The sequence below is a fragment of the Furipterus horrens genome, unplaced genomic scaffold (genome assembly GCF_987537825.1).
Source record: "Furipterus horrens unplaced genomic scaffold, mFurHor1.1.pri manual_scaffold_10, whole genome shotgun sequence".
Taxonomy (NCBI): Eukaryota; Metazoa; Chordata; class Mammalia; order Chiroptera; family Furipteridae; genus Furipterus; species Furipterus horrens.
In genome coordinates, this window is record NW_028327180.1 from 91,138,904 (window position 1) to 91,153,201 (window position 14,298).

General features: G+C 37.1%; 1 protein-coding gene across 2 annotated transcripts in view; it reads left to right on the plus strand.

Moving 5' to 3' along the window:
- The window catches only part of GABRG2 (gamma-aminobutyric acid type A receptor subunit gamma2), a 73,996-nt gene extending 59,988 nt beyond the window's left edge, over window positions 1-14,008 (plus strand). Inside the window, exons 7-10 of one of the 2 annotated variants that reach the window (XM_090288541.1) lie at window positions 4,663-4,815; window positions 7,070-7,275; window positions 9,791-9,814; window positions 11,300-14,008. In XM_090288541.1, coding sequence (XP_090144667.1) covers window positions 4,663-4,815; window positions 7,070-7,275; window positions 9,791-9,814; window positions 11,300-11,575 — 659 coding nt within the window. In that variant the 3' untranslated portion in view covers window positions 11,576-14,008. The remainder of the gene's footprint in view (window positions 1-4,662; window positions 4,816-7,069; window positions 7,276-9,790; window positions 9,815-11,299) is intronic. The other variant, XM_090288542.1, reaches the window with a different exon arrangement.
- Window positions 14,009-14,298: the final 290 nt, after the last annotated feature.

A 14,298-nucleotide genomic window follows, 5' to 3' on the forward strand; every position in this document is an offset into this window, starting at 1 on the left:
ACTCTGTCTAGGGGTTCAAGGACATGGAGTAATGAGAAAGAAAGGTCTGTGTTAAATTCAGATTATAGACAGCCTTGCATGCCAGGCTAAGGAGTTTGGGCTTTCTCTGTGGAGAAGCATGGGACTCCAAGGTTTGTGAAGATCACCATTATTTAATGAGCACTATCAGAACGTGCTTGCCAGAAACTTCATCTAATCATAGCATGTGAGATTACTTAGCCTTTATCTGTTTTATTAGAGCCTTCGTGTCATTGGGTAGTGATGCTATATTTATATGTCTTTCTTAGCCTGAGGATTCCCTGATGGCAAAGATTACAGTTCAGGAATATGTTTTTCCCTTTCTTGACCTTACAGGGCCTAGTTGTTGGAAGAATGTTGAATGTAATTCCCAAAGAGTTTATAAGAACCTAACCTTCCACTAGGAATGGTGGGCAGGTAATGAAACACTTGTAAGTGGCATGCACAGAAGTTAGAAACTGATTCAATATGAAAGTCTTTTCTCCTCCACAGTGCCAGTCTAGACTCCTTAAGCTCAGGGACAGGATTCTGCCCAAGGACTCGATGTTCTAGTCCTTCTTTCGGGCACACAGCAAACCTTGAAAAGAACTTGGGGTCAATTGAAAGGCAACATTTTAGAGAATGTTTTTTTCTTCAGTGTTTATTCCAAATATCTACAAGTAAAATATGTTTTTTTAAATATATTTCCAGATTACCATCTGAAAAGTTTACAACAATGCATACCCATACCAAGACAGTATAGTTCTGCTCTTGGTGCACATCTGTTTGGTACTGGAAATTACCAGTTTATTTTTTTCCCAATCTGACAGGCTGCACATAAAATACTAATATTTTACTTTACTGATGACTACTGAAGTTCTTTTCATATATTTAGCACCCATGAATTGTCCAGACAGTTTAGCCTACTTGAAAATGTGGGTTTCTTTTCTCAATAATTAGTGAGAATTCTTTATGTATCCATGATATGAGCCTTCCATTTCTTATTTGTTTTGGAAATACTTTATTCAAGTGTGTTGTTCTGCCTTTTAAAATTATTTAAAGCAAGTTATTTACAATACATAAGTTCTAAGCTTTACATGGTAAACCTGTAATTTTTTTCCTTTGTGCCTTTTATATTTTGTGTGCCTGACAAAGCCTTTTCCATGCTAAGATTATGCAGATATCATCCTATATTTTCTCCATGTGTAGTATTTATATTCACATTTAAATCTGGGTCTTTGTCCATTTTAAGTTTATGTTTATGCATTAGGTGAGGTACAGATCTAAGTTCAGAAAACAATTTTCCCAAATAAAAGTACAGCCAATCAACTATCCTGCTTGTCTGTGTTCAAAACGAACCTCAAGGACTTCTGCTTCAGATTCAAGAGCTGAATAAGGAACATGGAAGGCAGATACAGCGCCTTGTCTCAGCATGCCTCTCTGTCTGGCTGAGTTGTAGGCAGAGAGGATAGAATCTTGTTCTCATATATTCCATTTAATTTAGAATTAGTTGTGAGATTCCTTACATCTTAATCTCCACATTGCCTGTGCTTTGTGCATAGCAGAGATTTAAAATATTTGTTGACATAAAGATGAGACTCAAGAAAGGAATGTAACTGAACCTTCAAAGTTAACCTGGTGGAATAATAAATACTCTGTTCTCTATACTTAAGTGGAGGAAGAATCATGAGAAATGAACAAAGAGAAATAGGATTTTTTTTTCCATCCTGACAAAGTGATTAGGAAGTTTAGAGATAATATATGCAAACCATTTAGTCCAGTGTCCACATTACTGGTAACTAGAATATAATTATTTTTATGGTTTTAGGTGTTCAATGGAGGGGCAGACTTCTCTGTGAAGGACTTTGAGTTTTTAAGAAGAAATAGTTTCATGTATGAAATAGATCCTAAATGCTCCAATAACAGAATTTTAAGGTTTTCATATGTTTTACATCACACTAAATAAATAACAATAGTTCATTGTTCACTGATATTGATAGTCTCTTCCTGAAAACAGGCATAAGAAGAATACTAAATATAAAGGATAAACATTAAGGAATGTTCTTAAAGTTTTACGTTCTTCTCTACTCAATCATAGCCTGTGTCTATTACGTCTAAATTGGGAGGGAATAAAAGCAGGGAACAAACTAATTTATAAAACTCTATGACTTTAAATATTTATTTTGGAATAAGTGGATAGAAAATAAATTTGAAGTGGCTGAAACAACCACCTTTGACTGGGTTGACATTGAACCCTTTGCCCTTGGGGAATCACTGATGCGGCACCCTCAGGGGATTTGGTTTTAGAGGTGCCTCAGCCCAAGAGTCCTTTTAAATACAAAAAGCAATATGGCCTCAGAGATAACATAGGCATCAGGCTGTCCCTGAGAAGATGCTTTGCTTTTAAGCGGCCTGCTCCCAAGTTTGAATCTGTATAACAGCAGTAGAAAGGCTTTAGATTTGCTGGTAAAGATGAAAGATGCTCAGAAACTATTATCTTAAAATAGAAATTGATGGAATAAAAGGCTATGGAAGTTTAGAATCTGACCTAAAGGGAAGAGGAGAACTGAATGGAGATAATTATCTTGTTAACTTGAGGCAAAATTAAAGTTCACCTTTAAGAGGATCAAATCATTAATGCCAAAGTGTGGATTCTCATTCATTCATATGATAAGGAATAAAAAGAAGTTACTAAAATTGTCCAGATTTATTGAAAATATTACAATTTGTCCAATGTCATTTAACACATTTAAAATATACAGAAAACTCTCAAGGATTTGGAAAAGAGGGAGAAAAAGTACCCCCTGAATATTATTATTTTAAAAGAAAACCTCTTTGTTTTCCCTAGCCTACATTTGCCTTTGGTATTCATATCAGAGAAACAGGAGAAGGAAAAAAAATAGCCCTTAGTAGGGATCATCTCAAATGAAATGACTGTAATCCTCAGCCATAGCCTGTGTCTGTTATATTCTGAATTAAAACAAAAGTAAGGACCAAACTAATTTATAAGACACTTGGACATTAAAAAGTTTAAGTCCAGAGAAGTATAACCTCAGGGAATGAACCAAAATCTAGTTAACATTAATAAGAAATGCATACCTTCAAGTTCTGAGACAGGACCACTAAATACTTGCTACTGATTGATCTCTGAGAAGGAATAGATGTTCCAGTGGGAGTCGGATTCCCCCATGCCCCCGTCATTGTCACTGCCCTCACCAGGCCTGACTCAGAGAAGTAATACGGAGCCCATTGATCCCCCAAAAGGGAGTGTTAGGGGCTACTCAGAACCCTACTTAGGAAACACCGCAGGGGAGAGTCTTCACTTCCTGAGGAGGAGCCAGTGAGGGTTTTCTGTCTCAGCAGCTCTGACGGACGGGTATGGAGGAAAGCTTGAGAGCGGAAGGAGGAACAGGACTGGGTAGTAAGTCAGTCTTCTCTGCATGAGGCTTCTAAAGCACCTTATTTTCAAATCAGATCTAAATCAGCCAAGTAAGTAGAGAAACATAGGCTTGAAGCCAAATAATTAAATGATTTGGATATCACTCTCCATGCATTTTAGGACCAATTATAATTTAGTAAAGGAAAAGAGGCGATATTTGAAAACTGGATTCTCTCATTGGTTTACCTCCCACTACAAGAACAGGTATGGTCTTTGAAGCTGATGTTATCTAAGAGTGAAAGAAAACATAAATATATAAGAACTGGGATAAGTCTCCATAGGACATCTTCTAAATTCAGAAAGTATAACTCCCTAACATTGCACTTGGAACCATACATAATGAAGGACATGAAATTTTAAAAGCAATGCCTGAATCCTGATTATAAAAAACCAGAGACCTGAAATTGTGTCATGTTAAATTATTCTCATGGTTATGTCTTGATGCCTTTAGTATAGAAACTCCTTTCTTTAACCCAAATGTTCTAAACTATAGCCTCTTGATTTCTGGTCTTTTTTTTCCTTTATGTTTAAATTTATAACTGTATTCATTCATTTGATCATTTATTCAACAAATGTTATGAAATGTCTATTTAGAACCAAGTAGGATGCTGATTACTAGTAGTGCAATGATGAGCTAAACTAGGCAGTTTGTGGACTCACGCAGGGAAAGTCTAAATGAGGGATACAGACATCACATAGGTAAGCACGCATATATATGAGGAACTACAAATTGAAGTAACTGCTACAAAAGAATACCATTATGATTCAGTGAAACCTTGAGAAAAAACAATCTCAGCACAGGAATTTCATTATAAAGTGAGTAACCTAGTTATTTACTAGTGTTAATTAAGCACAAGCATATTACTCTCTGGCTTGTATGGAGACAGGTCTTGAGAACAAGAGGAAATTGTTACCAATCTTCCGATTCATTTTGGGCAAGAGGGGCACAGTGTAACAACGCCGTTCGCCGTTCCTTTCCTCCCCAGAAAACAACAAAACAAATGTATATTGGGTGTTGTAATAAGCAGGCAGAAAAGGCACCATCAAAACCCACCTGAAAGAAGAACTCTGATCAATACACTCAAATCTTTTCTTCTATCTAGTAGTCCCTTTGCGTCTAAAAGGATCAGACTTCAGTTTCATTTGGATTTTGCTCTCTGCTTATTTTCAAATGCTTTCCCGTGTTTGATAAGGGGTCGCATGGGGCCATCTTTGTTCTGTTCCAGGAGATTACGTGGTCATGTGTGTCTACTTTGAGCTGAGCAGAAGGATGGGGTACTTCACCATCCAGACCTATATTCCCTGCACACTCATTGTCGTTCTGTCCTGGGTGTCTTTCTGGATCAATAAGGATGCTGTGCCGGCCAGAACCTCTCTAGGTGAGATACATCTTTATTTCTTTTTCTAAATCTATTTGCTTTTAATTCAGTCAGCAATTACATAAAATGCTATTTTTTTCATTTTAAAGAAAACTAGTATATTAGAAATGAAAGACAATATTTAAAGTTTCCTGATTCTGTTTTCCTAATTACCTTTATAGAATTTGTTAATAAATAGTTAATAAATTTAAGTTAACTAGGGGAAAAAAACCTATCTAATTGCAGTAGGTTTTGATATTGGTCTCTGGGCAGTTTTATATGCTGGAGCTCTGCTCACACCAGCTCGTGAGAGCTGGCCATTTGTCCTTTTCCCATGCTGTGTCCAGTGATGTCACATTGGCAGCTTGGCATCAGCCAAGGTGAAAGTATTAACACCATAGAAAAAGGTAAACACTAAAAATCACAGCCTTCGTATTTCCCAGAGTCATTGGTTATACCTTTACCAGCACACCACTGGTTAGTTCTAACATATATAATCATGACAACATTTGAAGATATACATACATATTAATTGGCTACTTATCCAAGAGCCACTAAAAAGATTATTTTGGGAAAAACACAATTACTTGTGAAATTTTGAGAACCTGTCTCCCCATTTTTAAGATGATCCAGGTTTCTCAGTCTATTGTATAATGGGTGATATTTGTCTCAGATTGTCACATCTTTTTCTCACATGGGGAAGAAGGCACCCAGAGATTAAAACAAAGCCACAGACTCACAGGGACATTGGAGTTGAGGTCCATGAATAAACTTTTCACACTACATAAAATTCCCTAAAGACGTAACTAAGAATAAAACTACTGAAAATTAATTATTCAACCATAATCTCTTTCAACAGCTATGTGAAAATTATAGCCACATCTCTTGCTCAGTCCTTTCTAGAGAGGCAGTATCATGCAATAGCTAAAAGCTGGGGTTTTGAAGTCCAACAAACCTGAATTTCAGTCCACAATTACAGCATGGCCTTGGAAATGCCCTTTAACCTCTAAGTCACAGTTTCCGCACATGTAAAACATGTATCATTTCAAACAGAAGTAACTGCTATGTAGGAAAACCATATGATTCAATGAAACCTTGAGGGGAAAAAATGTCTCAGCATAGAAATTTCATTACAAAGTGAGTAACCCGATTATTTACTAGTGTTAAGCACAAACTTATTACTCTCTGGTTTTCTTCGGTTAAATAAGGTATTCTGTACAAAATGCCCAAACCATAGTGAGACCTCAGAAATCTTAGCAACTCTAGTCATTTTCTGACAAAATGATCTGTACCAAGCTACTAAAAATGAGGGCAAGAGCAATTACTGGGGAAATTTTTTTTAAAGATATCATTTGCATATTGATCCTCTTCCAAACCTAATTTGGTCTCCCATCTGTTTCAAAATAAAGTTATTTCTATTTTTTCTGTTATATGTGGTACTTTATGTCACAAATCCTATGCAACAATTATAGTGTCTGATGTTACGTGCGGAAACGAGCCCAAAATACGTTGAGCTTATTACTTTGGGACAATTAATTGTCACTGGGAGTAGTATGTGTTGTATGCCATGCTACGTCTGTCTCTCACGTTAGCATGTAAATATCATTTTTACTCCCAGTAGAGTGCCTGGCACAGAACTGGTAGCTCAATGATTATTCAAGTAATGTATGTGCACTTATGAATAAATGGAACAAAGGGGTTGGTACATTCCAATGTATCCATCTCACAAATATTTCAAGGAAAATATTTTGTATCAATTTCTTCTCTTGAAGTCCAGATTCCTGCCAGTCGGAATCACTCTCATAACTCATCTTAACCACTCATTAGTGAGCGCTCACTGGCAAAGACAATGGCGGGAGGAGGGATCAAGGGGAGTGAGCTGAGAAGTGAGGAATGTTGGAGAGACCCCGGAGCAAACAGCAGGTCTGCTCTCCTATTTGTGGATCATTGACTAGAAGTTGACTTCAAGGCAGGCATGTTTTAATATGGTCCCCATGCCTTTTTCTCCTCTCCGCAACGACAGCAAGCAGAAGTTGTTGTGATGACTTAACATTTTATCACATTTTTTAGAGTTAAGGAGGAAGAGGTGCTCTGAGATTAAATGACATTTAAAAGGCAATAAATATTTGTGAGCATAGTGAATGATTTCAGTTGTACTTCCTTTCCCATTACTGCAATTGCTTATCAAAACTCACAAGTTTAGCCTCAGTCATGACTGAGTTACTCAACCTGCTGATGTGGTCACATGCTTTGTTTTACTGTGTCCCCCCTTCAGGTATCACGACGGTCCTAACAATGACGACCCTCAGCACCATTGCCCGGAAGTCCCTCCCCAAGGTCTCCTATGTCACAGCAATGGATCTCTTTGTATCTGTCTGCTTCATATTTGTCTTCTCTGCTTTGGTCGAGTATGGTACCTTGCATTATTTTGTCAGCAACCGGAAACCAAGCAAGGACAAAGACAAAAAGAAGAAAAACCCTGTACGTATCACTTCCCACTGGGACCACTGAAAGTTTTATGCGGAAAGACCACCCGGCTTTGTTTTCATTTTTGTCTTGCCCAGCCTATCTGCAGGTTAAGCCTCAACACTTTGGGCTCCCACATGAAAAGGGAATGTGTGAGTTTGACCAGAACATAAGGATTCATTGAGAGAGACCTAATTCACGGAGGCAGATCTTGTTCTCTTCATTTCACAGGGAGCGTAACCATTGCTGGGAAATGCATCTAGCTGCTATTATTCTAGGTTTCATTGATTTTCACCTCTCTGCCCCCTTACTATAATATTTTTAAATTATTGATGTTTTAAATTTAAAAATTTTTAAAGATTTTATTTATTTATTTTAAAGAGAAGGGGAAGGGAGAGAAAAGAAACACTGATGTGCAAGAGGTACATTGATTGGTTGCCTCTTCCACGCCCCCAAGTGGGGATCTGGCCCACAACCCAGGCATGTGCCCTGACTGGGAATTGAACCTGCGGCCTTTGGGTTCACAGGTCGGCACTCAATCCACTGAAGCACACCAGGGATAAATTAAAATTTTTATCCAAAGCTTTCTACTAAGAAGCCACAAGATTCTTGAAATTTTGGTCACCACACTTTTGCAAATGTGTATACATGTGTTTTTTTTGTTTTTTTTTGGGGGGGTGTCGGTAATTCATACAGAGGATTTCTGTTGGTTTCATACTCAGTTTATCTTTTTTATTTCAAAAGAAATGTCTCATCTATTGTTAGGCACATTATTTAGCCTATGTATTTGTTTTCTCATATATAAAATGAATATTATAAAAAACACATATCTTACGGGGTTGCTGTGAGAAATAAATGTGTTAATAGAGATAAAAAGCATTACATAGAACCTTACATGTGAAAGTTCTTATCATCACTAGCTGACAATGATGTTTGATGTTGATGATTTATACAGGTATCAATCTGGACTGATTTCAGTGATTTGGAAACAGAAAGAATGACTTCTGCTTGTTCCCACTTTATTTTATTTTATTTTTTAGTTTTTATTTATTGATTTTTTAAAGAGAGAAAGAGTGAGAAAGAGAAACATTGATTTGTTGTTCCACTTATTCATGCATTCATTGGTTGATTCTTGTATGTGCCCTGGACTGGGGATTGAACCCACAACCTTGGCGTATTGGGACAATGCTCTAACCAGGGCTCCAAACTTAAAATAGAGATGATGAAGCACAAATTTGAATGCCTAAAGGCACTGTCTTTTATTATTAATTTTGAAGAGAGCAGGTAGCTACCCATTTACCCACCTAAACAAAGAGGCAAGGTCCATTCCCTTCCAAGACAGAGGCAAAGGAATTCACAAAATTTATAGCCTTTCCTGGTCTTCTGTTCTAAGGGCCCTGAGGGCAATGATAGTGACTAGCTGTCTGACCTGTGGACCTCAGAGGGCTGAATTATAACAAGGAAATCTAGCTGATTCTAGGTTGCATCTTGATGCATCTCCAGGAACACCAGTGAAACTCCCTAAATGGTGTATGTTTATTTGAATACAAGAATTCAGAACAGGTAAAGAAAGAAGCATCATTATTCTTGATGACGAAAAAATACATGCTCCTCTTTAATTTCCCAAATACTCACTATGCTTCACGCGGTCCTTTCGTTCCCCATCTGCTCTGCCTCTCCCGGCCCTCACAGGTTCTTTCTCTTAGTTTCTTTGACATGTTGGTGTTTTTGTTTTCTTCCTTTCCTTCAGTTTCCATTTCATGTCCCCCCAAAAGGTGGTTCTATTGCTACTCAGCATTATTACCTGTCAACAGTAACAAGGACACGAGGGGACTGCTGGCTTACAAACAAGTCTGAAGAGTTCTGTTTTGTTTTTCTTCTTGAAGAGTCCTTTGGAAAAAGCCCTTTGGCCCTCTCTAACATCAAGGTCCTTGCAGAGTGCATTTTGTTGCAGGAATAGAAACGCCTGGATTCCTTATTCCAGGGTCATGAAGATGACAGAAGAAGAAAAGAAAGCAGAAGAGAAAGGGGATGAAAGAAACCGAGAAACTAAAGTTAGCGGAGAATTTCATGCATTTCTCCTTTTTAAGTCAATTAGGTGATTTATCAGAACACGCATGAACCTAAGGTGTGAATGAGAGACTAAATTTTCATTTTCCCATTTAATATGTCCTTTTGGGTTATTAAGTCAGGATTCACTTATTAAGACCTTCTTAGTGATAATCAGAAAAAAAAAAAAAGTCATGGGAAGATCCCTCACAAATGAACCATGCTGGCGTTTGCAGTTAGATAACTGTAGGTTAATTTACTGAATTTGGCAATCACCAAATTTCCTTTTCCAGCTTTAGGCATATACTTTGTTCCATGTTCAGAACTGTCATTCTGTGTTTATAATTTCAGTTCATTTTACTTACTATGTTTTCAAAATGCATTTTTAATTTATCTTATTTTGTCTCTTTTTTCCTTGTTTTCCTCCTTTTAATAATAATAAAAAAAAATGCGATTCTCTTTTCTGTCTACAAACCCAAAGCTTCTTCGGATGTTTTCCTTCAAGGTATACTGTTTTTGGAATGGAAATTCACTGCATGCAACTGCTGAGTTTAAGTATTAATGCTTACATGGTGTTTTATTTTATTTATTTTCTTATGAGTAGACATTTAAGCATTCTACTAAAGATGACACATTTAAGATGGGAAGGTTCTATAGATTTCTAGAGTTGATTCAGCAACCCTACACTAATTCACAGAGGTTTTGACCTTTCATGGAGCTAAAAAGCTATAAACACTATGAGATGCCATGAGTCAAGAGCGCCCCCTTACACATCAAAGCCAAATCTTACCCTCTCTTCTCAGATGAAAATTAAATCCAGTTTCCCTACCTGCACCTAACGTACACCACATAACACCTACAGGCCCTTAACGTCTCACGCGGTAAATCCTAATGCAAAACAGGATTGCTTTTTGATAAACAAATCTAATCATCTCTATTGGTCTAAGCTTTACCTGTCAGTTCTCTAAAAATAATGCCCTTTAAAATGTTTTAGTTAAAACACCAATACCCACCTTCCAGGGTGAGCCGGGAGCCGTTAGGCTCTGTTGGGCACTATCACAAGATTTCCATCCCTAGTTGATTTCTCACGGCTGAGTCAGAGACACTGGGCTTGGCCTATATATTATCCTAAAACTAGCTCATCCAAATTAACATGAAAAAGACCACTGAGTCTTATAGCAATTTTATAATTTGTCCTGAAGGAAAAATTTGATTAGCATTCAGGTAATCGGTACTACTTTCTTCTTCAATGCTAAGACATGTTTGACAGGCGGTCCCATTTTTTTTCTGAATTTTCACTTACAGGCAGGTAAACGTTGCCACCATTCTGCAGCTTCTATATGGTGAATGTTCCCAAAAGTACCATATTCCCTTAAAACATACGCCATACTAGTGTGGTATAAACTCAGGGAACTTCTATATTTATATATTAAAAAAATATATATATATATGTATATATATATGTGTGTGTGTGTGTGTATATATATATATATATAACATTTTATAATAAAAGCATTTAAGACATTTGCTCCATATAATGGGGTTTATTATTCACCTATAGGTAAGCATGACCCAAAATTTGATTTCACAATTAATGCATTTTTATTTCTCTGTTCTACTCACATGCAAAACCATTTAAATGCCTTCATGTAACCAACCTCACATCTAATATTTACTAGAATAAGATTCCATGTAGTTGTTTGATTTACACCTTTAAACTTTGCGTTCTTTTGGTGTTTAATCTTCTTGCTCTAGCTATTAGCTTGGTGGTATTATTTTCAGCCGCACTGCTTAAGCTCAAAATTTGAAATCTGCAAATGTGCTATCCTTTTAAATTCAATTTCACCATTGTAGATCACACTGTCATAGCAATCTCCTGAGTACTCATTTTCAGATTCATCATTCACGTTGGTAACATTATGGAGAAACTACCTAGGATTTATCAAGTATAATTAACTCCGATCCCTCTTTGTCCCTACCCTTGTCTCAGGCCCCTACTATTGATATTCGCCCAAGATCAGCAACCATTCAAATGAACAATGCCACGCACCTTCAAGAGAGAGATGAAGAGTATGGGTATGAGTGTCTGGATGGCAAGGACTGCGCCGGCTTTTTCTGCTGTTTCGAAGACTGCCGAACAGGAGCTTGGAGGCACGGGAGGATACACATCCGGATTGCCAAAATGGACTCCTACGCGCGGATCTTCTTCCCCACTGCCTTCTGCTTGTTCAATCTGGTGTATTGGGTCTCCTACCTTTACCTGTGAAGAAGTATTGGTTTTATTGATATGGGTCTTATTCACAAAATCTCATGGAGAGAAGGTGTCCTTTCTAAGTCCACTGAAATAATCCTTTGTGTGGTTTATAACGAGTTGAATTTGTTTCTACGTTCTAACCTGGTAAATTGCATTCACGTCATATTGTTTGCGCCCAGCTCTCTTTCAGTACAGTAAGTGTAATTTAAACTATAATGTTCTGTGTTGCAAACCTGCAGGGCAAAGTGAAATTAGAGCAAGAACATTGAAACCAAATGACATATTTCCCACTACAGAACTGAAATAGTAAAAGTAATGTTGATTTACAGTGGTGGTGCCCTTATTCAACTGAAAATACAATTAAGATACAAAACATCCCAAACTATATCTTAGGTTCATTTGGGGTCAAGTTCTGGTAAATTTGATCCTAATACAACATCTCCCTCATTTGAGACAAGTCACAACTCATTTTAAATATAAGAACTTAGACCAGAAATCAATTTACCTCTATCCCAAGATAGAAAATTTCCTCTACATCACATGTACAATGATGTAAATATTTCAATAACATAGAATGCTTCAAGTTTAATGCATGCATCTCTTTAGAGCCAAAATAAATGAAATTAAACTTATCATCATCAACTACCGTCTTTTATTTTTTTGTGTCTTTGGGCTATAAACGAACCATGAATGTACTTAAAAGGATTTGGGATTGGAATTGGAGGGGAAATTTTTCACTATGTTTTCCCTCATGCATGAAGATTGAAACAGCTTAGTTTTTCCTTGTATGACACATACTGAAACACTCTAAGTAAAATATAGACTGAATGTTCAACATTTGCTGCTTCTAAATATGCCCAATTTCATAGAGTATACAGTGATTGTACATGCTTGCCGCTATTTTTTTCCTTCCTTTTAGGACTAGAGAGATTAACAGAACTCATTCTCCATCTCAAGATCTGCTTCTAGTGATTGCGAGTGCCTCGTGGGCCGTATCCTTGTCATTCCCTCTTTGGGTCCTCGGCACCTTGCCTAGTGCCTGGCACACAGCTAGTGCTCAGCAAGTATGGCTTGCAGTGAACTGGCCCCATACTTCCCGTTAATAGCTCTGTGCTGGCCTGCAACCAGCGCCTCACCTTTCCACATCAGCATTGTCAAGTGACATTTGAACTTGTAGAGATAAATGGAAGGATCCAAAGAACTTTGACTATTCATATTCATTCTCAAAAATTTACTTTAGTCTATGTCCATACTCCTTTAGAACAATATTTATGTCATTTATTTGTATACAAAAATGAGTCTACTAGGGAATAAATAAAGTTTGTGTATTATTTCTCCATGTTTAGGGGAGCATCAGCCTTGACCCATGTGCTTGAGGACCTCCCACTACAGACATAAGTAAGATTCATACCTGACTATTGTTCAGAATATAGTATTCTATACTCTGTAAAAAAAATTTTTTTAATGTACCGAAGATTGAATTTAAAAAATGAAATAACAAATGAATGATTTACAAGGAGGCTGAGTCTGCGCCTGTAGCCTCGTTTAATTAGGTTGTAATCACATGAAGCGCTTGTCCCAGACTTCAAAATATCATGAGTGGGGCTTCATCTTTGTGTGCTCATCCTGAACCCTTATTTTTCCAAATTAGCACCCTTTGTCAGTTCTTCTTTACGAAAATCATTGCTCTGAGTCAGAATTCCATCACAGCTAGCAAAACTTTATGGATAACTTAGGAGTAGAAAAGAAATGATGGTGACTTTATTAATATGAATCCATGTAAAGTCCTCATCAAGTCATCTGGATGAATCTTGAAACACATCTAGCTGCCAATTTTACAAACTTTTAATATATCAGTGCTCTAGTGTATAACCTCAAACACATGTAAATAGAATCAATTATTTTCTTGTTTTATTAAATATTAAATATTGACTCTTTGGGAGAGTTGTTGGCAAATTTTCAATGGTGAGAAACATGTTATTATTGTCAACTTGAAATGTATTCCATAATGGGGATACTCGAAAAAGCTAGCTTTCTAATGTGTGCATAGTATTGGCAATATGAATACCTATTATATAATGATCTAATTCTCAATTATCAGCTACTCCCTGTCTATGTATTTGAAAACCTTTTCACAAAGGGAGTTGCCTAATATGTGGACTTTTACAATAAAAATGCTGCATCCTAATCCAAGGTGACATCCCAGTGGTCTGGTTGGTCTGGTTGGACTTGTTTGTCTTAAAGATTGTGACCTCTCTTTCCCGGCTCATTCCCCAACCGCGTCTTCCCCGTGTGTGAGTGTTATGTGTGAGCATTTGTGACCATGTTTTGCATCATGATGCTCCTCACTTCAAAAGAATTGAGAGAGGCATTTGGAATGTAGAGTGGAGATGAAAGATAGAAATGTCATGATGTAATAAAGCTCAAGACTTCTGTACCTCAAAACTTGTGGTGTGGTTAAGAGTATGGACATAATTGGGATCTGAATGTTACATTTACCAGTGGTTTGACAATAGTCAGTTTGGCCTTAATAAGTATCCATTTTACCAGCTATAAATTAGACATCATTTCGCTACCTCATGTAGTGACACTCAACGAAGGGACAAAAGCCCCTCTCTCATTTCTAGGGCCTATAGTGATCTGCTAACCATGTACCCCGATCAATCGGCTCTTCTAAAGAAATTCAGCCTTAACGTGACCCTCTGTCACGATGTTTCATTTTTAAAGAGTATTTG